General features: G+C 46.4%; 1 protein-coding gene across 6 annotated transcripts in view; it reads right to left on the bottom strand.

Moving 5' to 3' along the window:
* The window catches only part of NRP2 (neuropilin 2), a 131,630-nt gene extending 119,419 nt beyond the window's left edge, over positions 1 to 12,211 (bottom strand). For 2 of the 6 annotated variants that reach the window (XM_019492013.2, XM_019492014.2), the window contains exon 1: positions 11,769 to 12,209. In XM_019492013.2, the coding sequence (XP_019347558.1) occupies positions 11,769 to 11,841 (73 nt within the window). In that variant the 5' untranslated portion in view covers positions 11,842 to 12,209. Of the gene's footprint in view, positions 1 to 11,768 lie in introns of all 6 variants that reach the window. The other 4 variants (XM_014594199.2, XM_006258528.3, XM_014594201.3 and 1 more) reach the window with 3 other exon arrangements.
* Positions 12,212 to 16,087: the final 3,876 nt, after the last annotated feature.

The raw sequence follows: 16,087 nt of genomic DNA, 5'->3' as shown, positions 1-16,087 counted from the left end.
TCATGTACACACTTTCACACCCTCTCATAAAAAGTTCACACATCATTTGCACACATGTGTACTCCTGAAACAAAGATAAATATTCAAGCTGCAGACTATTTTTCTTGGAAAGGGTGAAGTCTTGAAGCAATGAAAATGCAGTCAATCCTTCCACACCTCATCATCCTCCATCTCCTGCTCTCCAGATTTTTCACATATGCTTACCCACTCAACTGATACCAGCTTCACAAACCAAGTCCCATAGGACCCTAGCACCCTTACTTGTATTGCATACTATGAATACTCCATTGTATATTGATGCCAATTTATTGTGAAGTCAATAAAAGTATCAGAATCTGGCCCATCTTTGTATTTTCTTGTTAAATAAACCCAGGTACAGAAATCTAGTGCCACACAAATTTTAAGTTTACACATTCATGCAAACCAACAGTAGGATAGACAATGTAGGCATGGTCACAGGCCTGATTCTAATCTCAATTTAAGAGACAAAATGCAACAGGTGTTTGGAATAAATAAACAGATGATAGTTCCACTGCATTTCTCAGCCTCATGGACACTATGTGGATAACATCTCACTGTACCTCTGTAACAAAGTGTCAGGATAAATCACCCCCTTGCACTTGCAGGGCCAGATTCTGTCCCAGCATTCATCCCTTCATTGCCAAATAAACAAGGTTGCCCAAGAGTATAGTTTGTGGCAGCAACTTGTCCATACTCAGCATTTAGATGCTGTGGTGGCCAGTACTGTATAATAAGTAAATGGGGACCACACTAAAGTGATGGAGTGACACTAATTCTGAATGTCTCTTTTGTGGTCTTGTACTGGGGCCAGTTCATTTGCTAATGCCTAAATGTATATGCCACAAAAATATTCACTGTCAGAATCAGCACTCCTTGTTGACTACAATATGATTTGCCTCAATAGAGATGCCATTGAGTTGAAGCACTGAATTTCTTTGAAAGCCAAGGCATGGTTTACACACAGTTGCAACAGTTGAAATAGCAGTATATTTTCAAAACAATTTAGTTAAATTTGCACAAAAGGCTGTGTGGATGCTCATATTTCTGTCTAAGCCAGACTTGTTTCCATTTAGTTTAACTCAATTAGGAGCAGGCTTATAGTCAACAAAATAGGGCACTTTTGGCATGAATAACAGAGTCCACTCAAACTGGTTTAACTAAATTGCAGCCAATTTGTGCATGGACAGAGGATAAGGCACCCATTCAGCCCTGGAGTTTATCAGGAGTGCAGTACATGGGTTGGGTAGCATAACGGAAGCAAGCCAAGCCATGTGTTGGAAGTTATATGCATTCAGTTTTTAATGCATTCTGGCAGGTTATGTCAGCCCTAAATACACTTAATAAAATGAAAATGAAATTTCAAAATATTAGCCAGGTCTGAAGGGTGCACAATACTTTCCACTGCTTTACACATTAAATGCAGGACTTGGAAATAGAGCTCCTGATGGAACACACCTGTTCTGGAACCGGAGGTCCTGGGTACTGCCAGGTGGAGGGGAGCTGGATGGACCACACCTACTCTGCTAGGTCACCAGGAAGCCTTACTCTTTCCCTCTCCTGAAAGTCCTTGTACAGCAGGCATGCTCCACTGCAATGAACAGGAGGTGCTGGGAGTGCCTGTTCTCTTGGACATCATTCTCTTTCAGAGTTGCAGGAAAGTGAGGTCATTCCAGTCTTACCTCACACTGTTTCCCCCTCCACACTGTGAACCCCTAGAAAGGAAGTTACAGCAGAGACCAACAGGAAGTCCCTAAAAGTACAGCTCTCTGAGGTGTTCTGTCAGGGCAAGGTTGGGAAAGTAAGGTCAGAGGCACAGTGTGAAGGTAAGCACTGCACAAAAAGCCTCAGCCTGCTGAAAGTGTCCCTAGGACTGCAGGATTTTCCTGCAGGCCTGGGAATTATGAGCTGATATTTCCCTTTGCCCAGCATATACATGTGCACACAGCTGCCACTGGAATATTACAGAAGTGAACCACAAGGGATGGTCAGGCCCAGGGAACTTCTCCTTTTTCCTGCTAAGGGGATAAGGGTCCTGAAGTCTTGAACGCTGTGAAATCGTGAGGGTGGTAGACAAAGAAAACATTCTCTCACTCCAATTTTCTGCCAATTAAACCCCCACCAGATTTTTGCTTGTATCAAAAGAGGAGGGCTGAGGGTATCGTCTGATCTCAGGTGCAAAAAAGACAAAGACTAACTCAGACAGTAACTTAAAAATTATCATTGCTGAAAAGGCACATTTCACAACAATCTCCTCCCTGCCCCACCAGTTTGGTGGCTTCTGATAAGAAATAGTCAATAATCTTAGGTCACCTTGGTTTGTTGCATTCTCATGCAAAATACACACGAGACAGGAGAACCCACTACTCTCATCCTCATCCAAGAAAGGAGAGAGGTAAAAGCACCAGTCACTTCCTGACATCAGTAGTTTTGTCTGCCTGAAAAGCCCAAGAGCAGCTTGGGTAATTTCCTCTGGAGAGTCATGGCCAGGACTTTGGAACAACTGACAAAGCAACCACCACCAGAAAATCCTAGGCCAGCTTTTGCATTGCGCCAAGAGCCAGGTGAACATAAGCCAAGCAGACACAGATGTGATCAGTGAAGTTTATGTACCTTCCTACCGACTCCCAATGCTTTGATGTAAGGAGCTCCCTGCTACTAGCAAGGGACAGAGAGCCCTATAGTATCCTCTTGCTGCTGTTTTTTGGGAAAGGTTATGTCAGAGTCTTAGGAGTGGGACAGGCAAAGCTCTTTGCAGCCAAATCGGGAGCATCTGTGAAACATCAGGGCTCCCCAAGCATGGAGCTGCCTGCCTCTAACAAAGCATGTATGTCATTCAGCCCAAGGAAAACAAATGAGCTTTATCTGGGTCAGGAGTATCACTCAAGTGCTTCTGAGTTAGAAACAAATGAGACCAAAGAGCCAATGTTCCCTGAAATCAGAAAATGGGAGAGAAGATGGGAAAAGTGAGTGGCAAGATCTGCAGCAAAAAGCAAGGAAGAAAAGATGAGAAGATGTGTTTTTTGTTGGCTGTTGAGGCTCCATTCCCTCAAGCCAAATTATTTCCTTTTTTTAAAATACAATGCCCGCTGCAGCCTGTTCTTTCCCCCATGGCAGGCTGAGATCTCTGCTCCTTCAAATTCAGCACAAAGAGAGCATTCCCTAATTGCACCTTTCTATCCCAGTACATGTCCATCTGCAGCTCAGGAAAGACCACATTTGACCAGCAGCAGAATGCCTCTTGAGACTGAAGTCAATGAGACCTGAGAATGCTCAGCACCCCCTCTCCACATTATGATCATAAGTCCATGATTAAATCTTAAGCCCCAATTCAGCAAGATATCCCTGTTCAGAAAAGCACTTAAGGGCCTGCTTAAGTCCCATTGGAGTCTAATGATTTAAGCATTTGCTTAAAGTTACATGTGCTCTACTGAATTGGGAGCTAGATGAAAAAAAAAAAACTGTCCTGGTGGATGGATTATTATTAATATTCATCCTACACTGTGCACTGTGCTTTAGAACTCTTTATGTAGTTTTTTATGGGGTCACTCATCACAGTGCTCTCTGAACAACTTAGAACTGGTAAAACATACTAAGCTAAAAACCAGAAGACAAAATCCCCAACACAGAAAGCTTCCAGTCAAGTAAGCCAAAGAAGGATCAAACATCAACTAATTTGAAATTTCTAATTTAAACATCATCCCTTAGTTATTTTTTTCAAGGAAAGCTATCCAGAACAGAGGAAGTTACAAAGTTAAATATATCAGTCTCTGCAAGGGAGGTCATATTAACAGTGGTATCACACTAGCTTGATTTGTGTTGTGGGATAAAGTTTCAAAGGCTTCCTAAACAAATTAACAGATAAACACACACAAACAACATGTTGCACTTAGAGTCATGGGGCACTTTACCTAAGAGAAAGGGAGTATGCACACACACAAATATTTGAAGATTTTATAAAATGGGAAAGTTCCCCAGGCCCTATGGCACCTCATGCGAGTCCTTCCAAACTGCGCTCAGACTTTAACTACATCTCATGCAAGAACCACAGCTAAGCTGATTTTTTTTAACTAGGATTTTGTTTTATTCAAAGTGACTCCAGCCTGTCACGAGACAGCCTCATAAAAACCTTGTCTGGGCTTAAGCAAAAAAGAAAGGAGCCAATCCATCAGTTTAGGAATGCAGTCGTTTGACCACTTCCTAAGGCAACTGGGAAGGGATGCAATATATTCACTTTATAGTGCTGGACAGCAGTGAACAATGAACTCCTGAAAGCTCAGCAAATGGAACTTTTTGCAGTCAGGTTTTGCAAAAATAAATCATGTTTAAAGAACTTTTTTTTTGGAAAAGAGAGAGAGAGAACCTGGGAGATATCCAATACCTGCTCCTTCCTTGCTATATTAATCCATAAAATGGAAATCTGAAATAGACTATTAGAATCTCATCTCTGAAAATGACAGGGCCAAACCTTCATGTGGTGTAAAATCAGCACAACTACTTTGAAGTCAGTGGAGCTAAACCAGCTAACGTTCTGGCCCATTGACTTCAGTGGAGCTAGATTGATTTACAGCAGCTAAGGCTATAGTCCCTCTGACTTCATGGGAGCTTTGCCAGTTTACACCAGCTGTGACACTGACCCTTCATCTTTAAAAATTCTCATTTCATTAAAAAAAAAAGTAACCTTGATGAGATTTCTCATCCTGGCTTCACATGGTGCCACCCGCAGTAACCTCATTATTTGTCATCTGATATCATAAACAAATGCAATTCCAATAGGGCAACTGATCTAATAGTGTTAGTTTATATTTATGTCCGCTATTCTTCTGACCTTACTGCAAATGTAATTTTGGAGCCGTCGGTGATAGGTCTGGAATAACAATTCATGGCTACTCTGGTAATCATCGGAGGGGGGGAAGAGTAGTACAATTTTCAGGTCACTACGAAATGCTTTTGTATTATAACTGCTAGCATCCAAAACTATACTGTTGTTTTGATAGTAGTATTGACCAGAATATCAAGTTTGCATAGATCTTTTTTAACCTGTTGAGCTTTAGAAAAAAGTAATCATGATCACTATTCTACAAACAGGGAAACTGAGGCACAAAGAGAAATTACTTGCGGGTTCAAAACAAGAGTAAAACCCATGTCTTCTAAATTGCAGGCCAGCACCTAGCTCACCCAGCCACAGTGTCTCTGTAAAATATTTGATAAACCTCCCCTGCAAAAAGGCTCATCTGGTGATGATGGAAGAAAAACAGGACACAATTTTAGCTCTGTGAATTAAAGAAGGCTCCGTGCATCCATCTAGGATTTATCTGTAAAGATTTTTCAGCTCTTTTGATGAAAGGAGCTCTCTAAAGCTGTATTTATGATAATAGTAATGAGACTGTACTTCATTCCTCCCATACCTCCTTAATGCCTTTCAGGCACAACTGCCTTAGTTCCTTTTTATCAAACCTTCTTGTTACACCTCTAGACACATCACGGTTCCCTTCCTCCTTTTCAAGAGGCAAGTGACTAAGAGCCCCCAGCTGCCCCTTATCAGAGGATCTTTTGAAATTGTTTGAGCAGGTCACCCAGCACTATACTCTCTGTGATGTTTGGCACTAGGCTGCCCAACAGGCATCTTAGTGGCACACCTAATGTGCACCACCTTGCTGGAGAGGATCCTCTCATAGTTATCTTCCTGCACTCTTCTGGGTTATAATATGAAGGCACAGGAGGAGATAGGATTATTAAGAGCCTTGCTGGGCAGAAGCTATTTTGTTTTTATGATGACTTGCTCTAATTCAACTGCTACTAAACCTTAATACCAGAGCAAAAGTTATTACAGATTCCGAAAAGTGCCTTAAACATACTGCTTCCTGCTGATTAAACATTCACTGACCAGGGAGGGAGGGAGAAAAGGAGGAAAAGTCTGTATGTATGTGCACACATGTGTGAGCATACATGCATGGCTACTTACATCTCTCTCTCTTTCTCTCTTTAGAAGTATTACAAGCCAATGCTAGTCACTGAGGAATCCCCTAAGAAACATAAGAAACCTGAAAATAAATGACATCAGTAGGGAAACCTATTGAAGTTAGAGTTATAGCCAGGGAAAACCAAGATTTCAAAATACAAACAGTGCTTGAGATCTAGATTCAGGCTCACCACAGTTCAGGGTGTCTGAATAAGTCCTATCAGTTTTGTCTCAAAGGTACAATGGACAAATCAGGATACTTAAAAAAAACCCAACCCAAAACACAAATGGCTGAGGTCCAAGCCCCAGTTCATTTAAACCACTGAGTCTAGAAAGGAGGACAGTGCAGATAAAAGGTTCCAGTGCTGGAACCCATCTCATGTATTAGTCTGTGGGTCTGTAGGGCATTCTACCTCAGGCTCTGTCTATCACAATCTCTCCACATTACAACTGTATCACTTTCTCCATGCAGCTCTGCAAAGGGGACAGGTCTACAGGGACATCCGGCAGGATTGGGACCCAGTCCAACAAGTCCTAAAGTACACAGCCCTTACTTTTGTAAATGTAATAGGATTGTTTGGATGAGTACAAGTCGACAGCACTGGGTCCTTGTTTCTGAGAAGGGAAAAAAACATACTGCTCGGTCCAAACCAATCCCTGGAGTCTGTATTCAGAAAAACTCCTGTTGAAGCCAGTGCTAGTGTTTTAACTGCACATGGATAACGTCTGGCTGAGAAATTGGCCCTTTGAGGTTGCTATTTGGCTTTGTCTTCAGAGCAGTTGACCCTTTGATTCCAGCTGTGATTAGACCCACGCTACTGTAACCCTAACCATGTGAAACTACACTAGCAACAATCCTGATTTATGTGGTTGTCGCTACCGCAGTTTCACCCAGTGTGTGGACAGGGATTTTGGAAATAACCTGGTTATCTTCTTGCCTGTGTGTATTATAATCAGAAGTGTGTCACAGGGCTGCTGTAAGGTGAGGGTAAGACTGGAGTTGTTCACGCCTCCCCCTGCTCCCTGGTGTGTACATTCGCTGTCATCTTTCTACCCTTTCTGGATTAGATGACTGTATTCCAGAGACCCCAAGGGGGAAGTGAGTGATGCTTGTGTCTACAACTTCTGAGGAAGGGGGTTTCATTGCTCAGTTCTCTCATGCTGCTGCAAATTGCCCCCACTGTCATGGCTAAATGCCTAACTTCTATTTCAATTTCAGATAGGATTGCAGTTTCCAGAATCCATAAGATTTATTTTTATAGCACAGCTGGTCTGTCAAAGGTCACATAATTTGGCAGCCATCCCAGTGCTTAAAAATTAATTTTTTCTTATTAATACAACTGGGGGTCCCACAAGATAGGAGCCCAGCCTTTTCTGTACCCGACAGCTTCCTAAACCTTGTGAAGGATGCTTTCTCCTCCAAGGCTGTCTGTGATACAAGGCCGCTGTGCCCTGGAACCCAAATGCAATGGAATTCTGTTTGGAAACAAATCCAGTAGCCCAATGGTTTTAACCCTTTTTTCATTTGTGGACCCCTAAAAACTTTTGAATGGAGGTACGGACCCCTTTGAATGTTAAGTGTGGGTATTCACATACTTTTGATTGATCATAATCATCTTTTGCGACTCCTTAGACGTAGTCTATGAAGCCCTAGGAGTCTGTGGACCACAGGTCGAAAGCCCCTGCAATAGGCTATGTGGAATGTCATACTATTAGAGTTGGGGGGGAGACAACCACTTCCAGCACAGCAAACTAGTTTGCTTTCTGATCTCAGCCCTCTGGGCCAGGCACAACACACCAAAAGCAGAGTAAATGTCACAAAGAGGAAAAGTGGGGAGATGAAGATGGGAAACATCTTTGCAGGGCTCCTTGGGGAAAGCACGTCAGCTTCTCACTGCAAACTCCACAAACAGCAACTATTCTGTGCCAGAAAAGTTAGAAAAACAAATACTATCACTGGCATATGGGTTGTAGTCCCTCACTGAGCACATATTGGCCCTTTTTAAACAACGGTCCTGACAACTCCTGATTCTTATACCAAAATAACCCCCCAAAACAAAACAAAGTCCCTTTATTTTCAGGAAGATCCTAGTTCATAGGATTTTAACAAAAAATAGCGAGCATGCAGGTTGGTGGGTGCAAGCAAAAGGATTGTTTTGGATGTCTCTCTTTGTAATAATCAGTTCTACTAGATTACTAAAGTTGTTTCTAAAAATACTAAAACTTTCAGCAAACTATCTGAAAGTCAACATGACTGAGCATTGCTCAGAGTTGCATAAACATCATCCAAATCACTCTGTACTTGGATCACTCAACGCCATTACTTTCTGACTGGATTATTTCTGCAATAAACTGCAGGAAGATGAAAAACACACTGCCTTGTAGCCTTGGGAGTTATCTTCCAGGGTCTCCCACCCACCCCCCTAAATTGTTATCTTAATGTTTGCATGACTACCTACAAATTGGCAGCTGCATTGTTTATCTCTTACAGTAAAAATACTGCAGGAGGTTTTTTTTCTATGTGGATTATCTTATTATTGTCTATTAAAAACATCTCCCCTCTCTACTTACATCCCTGAGGGGAGCTTAAAGAGGGACTTTTATAATAGGGGAAAGCTTTCAAAAATACCAGACTGAAACACAAATCCATCCACCACTGATGTTTTTCTTATCATATTGGCCAATTACTAAAGTTACTTGTATTCAGAGCAGAGTTTGGCTCCTGCTACAGCTTATCTACACCTATTGGCTTCACTGTATTTGTGATATCGCAACAGTTTCTGATGTCATGAACAAGCATAACACTTTTCCACACATTCACACAGCATTTGATTCCAAATTAGGAGGAGAAAAACTCATCCTGAAACAATTAATTTAATTGAACTAGATGGCACCAGGCAAAGGTAAAGAGATACAAAGCCTTTTACATCTAGGGACCCAGCTCCTCCAGGAAAGGCGAACACGCAGCATGCTGTAAGATCACGGCTGCGGCCATTCAGTGCATTACTGAATCAGGACCTAGATTACAGCATGGCTCTCCCAGCTAGTCAAAGCATAGGCTAGTGGAACTACTATGTGAACTCAAGAAGCAACAGGTGGCCCTCAAAATTGTGACCATCTGATGACAAAGGACTCTCAACAAAATTTCCCCCTTTAACCTGTGACAAACCTCTTTGCCCTTAGGTGCCTTGTACTGGCAGATGACCACATGAAGAACCTAGTTGTTTTCCTACTTGAATAAAACTCCCCACCCCACAAGCATTGCCAAAGAGAGGCAACACCATTTGGCAACCAAATTTACATAAAGGGTGTTTGCTGGCAATGTTTGCATGTCATTACTGTAACCCCCCCCCCCAGTTTTTTCCCCATTTTGTAGTTTGAAGTAGCTTTCTGTGCCAGGGGACCACGGGATGCAAGAGCAAGAACATGTAGAAGGGGCCAGTGGGTTTCTCCAAGAGCTGTTTCCTTGAAAAAACAAACAAATGCCATTTAATGCAATCAGAGGTGCAGGTTGTAGCAGTTTTGAGCTAAGGACAGGCAGACAAGGTTCTTTGGGTGAATCTGATATCTTTTATTAGACCAACTTAAATAGTTGGAAAATTTTTTTTAGCAAACTTTCAGGTTTAAAAACCTTTCATCAGGCTGAGGAAGTCTCTGCAGCTGGCGTGTGCAATCTGCTCCATACCAAAGGTAGGGAAGTGTATGCTTCAGAAGTACTTTTTGGAAGAAATCCTCCCTGACAGGGATGAGTCTAAGCAAGGGGAATGCAGTCAGGAGCAAAACATCCCCACAACGCTCCTATCGACTTTGGAGTCAAAAAGGCTCCCAGGAGAGGTCTTAGGAGCTCTCTATCCTGGGAGATCCCAGGCAGAAGGCCCATCTGGCTGGTTGGTGGCCATTGTGGAAGGAGTTTAAGGGTCTCATGCAAGACAAGTACAGTAGGGCAAGGCCTGTTCTTGTTTTGCCTTCTAGGGACTGCTCCAGGGGTAGGGCAAGGACCCTACTACTGCGGCTCTCCCAAACTACAGGGGATGACCTAAAGGGCTGCAGTTCGGGAGCAGAAGGCTCCAGCGCTCTAGTCTCAGGGCTGCAAAAGGAAGCCCTTCCATGCCTCTCTCCGCTGCATATTTATTCCTCACCGTCTCGGTCTATTTCCTAAGTGAACAGATGTCCACATCCCCACTGGCACTAATTGGCAGATTACTGACAAAAAAAACCCAAAAAAGCGGGGGAGCAAGGAGGGGATGGCCGTGGAGCCTGCACTCCCCCACGCCCTCCCTCACAATCCGCGTGTGGGGCAGCGCGGGAAAGCCCGTGCCACCCCAGCCTAACAGGGCTCCGCTTTGCAAAAGCCGAGCACGGGCTTTGCTTCCCAAGCCACCTCGGGCAGCAGCACAAGGAGCGACTCGCCCGCAGCACGGAGCCCCGCGGTCGCCCGCAGGCAGCCCCTTCTGGGGCCGCAGCGCCCGCGCGCCGCGAGACGGCTGCCGGCAGCGCCCGCCGCGCCTTGCCGCTCGGCCCCGGCCCCGGCCCCGCCGCAGTGGAGCAGGAGGCAGCACCTCGCGGCTTCTCCTTCCCAGCCGGGAGCCCCGCCCGGGGCAGGGAGCTTCCTCACAGGACTGCCGTGGCGCAGCGGCAGCAGGGCGGGCTGCAGCCGGGGACCCCGCGCTCCGCCGGGCACGTGCGGCCGGGTGGGGCGCGGGCATCTCCAGGGCGGCGCGGAGAGTTAATGCCGGGGTGGTTCAAGCATCAGGGCCGCCCGCCCGCGCCAACGCGGCCTTACGGTCATTCTCGCAGGGGGCCGCTGCGGGGAAGGGCCCCGCGCCCGCGGAGTCGGCACGGGGGAGCCGGGCGGCTCTGCGCCCCTCACCCCCGCACTGCTCTCGTCTTTGGGCGGCCGCTCGGGCCTGAGCCCCAGCCAGAAAAGTTTGTGCGCTGCGCAGGGCTCCGTGGTGCGCTGCGGCGGCGCCGGCTTCTCCCCTGCAGGCACGGCCGGCCGGCGGGGGCGGCCACAGCCCCGCGGGCTCCTGCGCAGGGGCAGGGGCAGGGGCAGGGGCAGATCTACCAGCAACCGTGAGATCTTGTATGTGTTGTTAACCAACCTCCCTCCCTCCCTCCTGTACACACACACATTTTACACACCCACTCGCATACATACCCTTTCAGCTCCACAAGTAGGTTGCTTTCCTCCCTTGCCCAACACGCACACTTTACACACATTTTACACACACACACCCTTTTCAGCTCCACAAGTAGGTTGCTTTCCTTCCGTGCCTCACGGACACGCGCACGCACAACTTTGCAGCTCCACAAGTAGGCTGCTCTCCCTCCCTTGCTCATTCAAATCCTGTGTAATGAGGCTCGGGAAATGCCTCTCAAACCCGAGTGGAGATCAATGATTTATGCCTTTCTGGCTGGGCTGGAAGAGCTCAGGGGAGAGATGTTCTCCTTCAAAACATGGGGGGGGAGATTCCCCCCCAGTTACTGCTAAGGCTTTGTAGTATTTTCAAACCTTCTGATCTGTTCCATATGTGCCATCTGAGCGCAGCCAAAGCCCGAGCGCGTCCGTGTCTGCGTGTGTGTGCGCGTTTCCAAACACAGGCCCCCCCGCCCCCCCCCCGCAGCGGAGGGAAAAGTTGGGTCGGGAGCGGGAGCGAGACGCGGCCCGGGGTGTCGGCGCGGCCGAGGGCGCTGCATCCCCCGGCGCCGGCTGGGCAGGGCAGGGCAGGGCGGGGCGGGGCGGCGAGCACCCCGGGCGGCAGAGACAATCAACTTAGTTGCGCCTTACCTGCTTCTCCCAGCACGCCGGCTCCGCACAAGCCCAGAGCTAAGAGTCCCCAGATAAGGGACAGGGTATCCATTTTTAAGGGCAGGAAAAAAAACCACAAAACCACACACACACACAAAAAAAACAGGGTCCCCTCCCACGCGGGGGCTCCTCGGCTACTGTAAGTCACTGGGCGCGGGGTCCAGGCTCCCCTCGGCCACCGCTGCTGATCCTCCCCGGTGCCTTCAGCGCCCTGCCCCGCCCGGCCAGCCGGCTTGCCGGGCACAGGATCGGGAGCTCCTTAAATTCAGCGGAGCGGGAGCTGAGATTGGTTTTTTTTCCGGGTTTTTTTTTTTTTGTGTGTGGTTTTTTTTTTTTGATGCTTCTGATTTTCAAGGCAGGCGGCGCGGCCGGGCGTGCGGTCCCCAGCAGGTCCTCCCCGGCTCAGCGCATTTCCCGGGCGCCGCGCGGATGCACCGCCGTGCCCAGGCACGCACCCGCCGCCCGAGCTCCCCCCGCGGCTGCGGGCTCGGGTGCGGGGCTCCGCCGGCGCGGGGGGCGGCTGCCGCAGCCCCGGGGAGACGAGCGACGCGCCGCCGCCGCCGGCTCTCGTGTCGGGCTGCAGGAGCCGCGCCGCGAGTTGCGTCCCCAGCTCCTCCTGCGCTGCCTCTCACAAGATGTTCGGGGGCTGCGGGCTGGGCGCCTTCCTCCCTGCCTTTGCCTCCCTCCCGACTCCTCGCAGCCTTTTCAGGCAGAGCAGCATGTGGATGTCAGAGCTGAGAGGCAGAGCTATCCGATTACACGCTCGCCCAGGGCCCGCCCCTTCTGTGTTCCTGATTAAAAAAGGCAACCCGAGCTGCACTCGGCCCCGGCTGGTCTCCAGCCTGGAGACCGGGCAACATCAAGGTGAAAGCCGGCTCCGGCGCATCCCGGCTCAGCAACAAGTCCTGGGAATGCCTTTCCCCTCCTCCGCCTCCCAACAGGTCCTTAAGGCAGCGAGTGCCGGGCACCTTCCCAGCTCCCGGGCCACATCTTGTCCACCTGGCTCAGCCCGAGGAAGCCATCGGGCGCGGTGCCTGGCGCTAGCAAAGCCCTGGCTCGGGGGAGCTACAATTCACTCCTGCTCCAGAAGGTGAATGCAACTCGCAGGCTCCAGACGCGCCCTCCGCTCGCCCTCCACCCAGCTGGCACTAAAAGGCTGGCTGGAGACATTTATTAGCTCCAGCACTCAAATGGCTGAAAGCATTTTGCTCGAACTCGCCAGCGAAATAAATAAATAACCAGCCTCCGGGCTGAACCCAGGCGTGGAAAAAATTCACAAAGAGAAATCTTCAGAAAGTTGCGGGCGCGAGGAAACGGGGGGTTGCAGCGACTGCTCTGCTGTAACCTCATCTCTAACCAGAGTTAGCAGGAACCCACTACAATACTGCGGCAGGTGGAGAGGTGAGCCTCGGTCAGCTTCCAAAGAGCTGCCTTTAATTCATCCGACATCCTGCTTTACACTGAACCCAAACCACCGCTCAGAGTCTTTAAAAAGGGAGATGTCTTTTGAAAATACCTGCTTTAATCCAGTTCCTGGGGAAAATTCTATGGCTGCGTGTACAGGGGATCAAACTAGACAGACCGACATGATCTGGTCAAGCCTCACATCTATGAAAAAACTCACAAATTAATTAGGTCTTTCATTATACCAGAAGGGGAACAAAAGATTGCACTGGCTGTTAAATAATGGTGTCATGAAAACACTTGTTTTTCATAATGAGCAGGGAAAGCATTAATTGGGGGAGAGATGTTTTTAAAAAGTCTATGCATGCTGTCGAGGAAACACTTTTTTTTGGCTTCAAAGTCTTTAGTCAATTTTAACTAAGTACCTAAAGGAAAGGACAGACCAACCAACAAACAGACAGAAGCCATTTGGGAAGAAAAGGAAAAGGGAAGAAAAGCAGAAGTGCAGGAATCTCTATACATAGTCTTGATGATAATATGTTCACAATGTTCCAAGAAGCAAAACAGCTTATGCCGACTAACCATTTTTACAGCAAGGTGCAAAAAAATTGTTTACAGAGAACCCCAGGCTAACAGGTTTTGAAATACTTTGCCTGTACCTCTGTATATTAGGCTGATCCCATGGATTACAAGCTGCCTGGCTTCAATAAACATTCATTACAACTTATCACAAAGGCTGAGAATATCAGCAAAAATCAAAATAATTAAAAATAAGTGTATAACACCATGGCTGGCTTGACTATTAGTGCAGCTCCATGCAAAAGTAGGGCACCCAAAATTGTTAGATGGAGGAGCATCAGGACACGAGTTGCCTTTTCTCATGGGTATTTCTGAGGGTAAGTTGTTTCTTCTCTAATTCTCGAAAAGAACTCAAGTGACTGCTTCCATTAGGGTCGTCGTAGCCAGCCATATATATATACCAATATAAATGACACCAAAGAAATACAGACTCTGTCTTGGTCAGGTCATATACATTATATCAAATACACAGGAACAATAGGTAAATGAAAAAACTGCAAGTATGTGATAAATTGGCTTTAGTACCTTTGTTTGCTTCACTTATGCTATCCTACCTCATCTCCAACAGGACAACTTTAATTACTTAAACATCAGAGCAGCTTTCAAGCAGCTATTTAAAAAAATGGCAAAAAAATCTCATAGTCCTTGCCCCTCTAAATATGGACTCTCCCTTAAATCTCCCTTAGTCAGAAAGCCAGGACTGACACTTAGCTGTACACCAGTATCAGTTTTAAGAGCAGATATTTTGCAAGCCACTGGAGCAAAACACATCTCAATCCCATCTCAGAGCTGGAATTTCAGGCGGAGGGCATCAAACTGAAATTAACCCTAAAATCATGATGTTCTAAAGTGAAGAAAAATATTTTTGATGATTTGTAGAGTTTTAAAAACCCAGTCTCTATTTTCTATCACTCAGAATCTTGTAGACGGTAACTACGGTAACCTGACTTCACCTTAGGCAGAGGGACTTTTGAAAAAAAAAATACTGCACAAAATTAATGAACAGGTACAAAAGGTGTCAGAAACAAAATGTGGGGGTTATAAACAATTCATTGGCATTTGTTTGCAGGTAAAGGATATAACTAACTTAGATTCCATTCATAACGTATAATTGTATCCACTCATGCCATTAAAATCAAGATGTCACCATGCATGCACATGGACAAATAGCTTTAACTGATCTCAGTTAAAAATCCCTGTTTTCATCTGTAGGTTATCAATGGGCATTTACTGCGCAGTTGGCTAATTAGCTGTGACTAACATCTGGTGTCTACACTTGCACCCCTATTAGGCCAGAGTAAATTTACAAGTACTATCCTGTTGCAGAGAAAAAAACTGCAGCAGTGCAGTGTAGATGCTTCATTGGCTGGCTGGGGAATGAGGGTGCTTCAGTACAGGGGCAGCCTGCCAACTAACCCACACTAAAGGATCCTCGTGCCCCAGCCAGCCCCTCTGCAGCACACTGAGCCTGGTCAGAGCAGCCCTGGGCTGGCAGGGTGACTCCCTGGGCCTCTTGCCAGCTCGGGCTGCTCTGACCTGGCTCAGTGTGCTGCTCATGAATAACTCTGGAGCTTACTGCTCTGGAGTTTATTGTTCCCAGGCATACGTTCAAAAGCCACGGCTGGGAGCAATAAGCTCCGGAGTTTATTTATGCACAGTAATAGCACATGGAAAGTAACAATTGTTACTTTCAGGGTGTGTCTACATGTGCATATAAGCACGACTAAGTTTAATGTGCATTAAATGATCTTTGGCAGGTGTTTACATATGCAGGGACTTGCCACTAATGTTAGTGCCAAGTCCCAGCAGCCCTGGTATATGCCCCTAGTGGCTGGGCAGGCCCAGTACTAAAGTTAGTGCTGGGTTGTGGCTCCCTGTGCATTAATGCACTTTAACTAATCACACCTAAATTTGAAACCTGCATGTGTAGGTATCAAATTTAGGTGCGATTAGCTTAGTTTTGCCATGTTTAATGTGCATTAAGGGCTCGTATGTGTAGATGTGTGCCCATAATGTGCATTAAATTAGGCTAATGTGCATTAACATGTCTCTTGCAGATGCATCCTCAGTGTTGAATAGTTTTGGTTTTGGTTACCTTACTTTGAGACTTCCTCAGTTTACATCCACTCAAACACCCACTGAGGTCAATAAAATGATTCGTGTTTACTTCAGTTTGAGTAATATGAAGTGCTTTGTATAATGCATTTTTGGTATGAAAATATACAATTAATATTTCCTACTTACTTATGATTAGAGTACTATCAAGCTAGAAAAGTGTGATATTTTGGATATAAATAGTTTTCACAAACCACCAC

This window comes from Alligator mississippiensis, chromosome 4, assembly GCF_030867095.1.
Source record: "Alligator mississippiensis isolate rAllMis1 chromosome 4, rAllMis1, whole genome shotgun sequence".
In the NCBI taxonomy this organism is placed as follows: domain Eukaryota; kingdom Metazoa; phylum Chordata; order Crocodylia; family Alligatoridae; genus Alligator; species Alligator mississippiensis.
The sequence above is the reverse complement of the archived record's forward strand: the minus strand, read 5'-3'. Positions and strand labels throughout refer to the sequence as shown.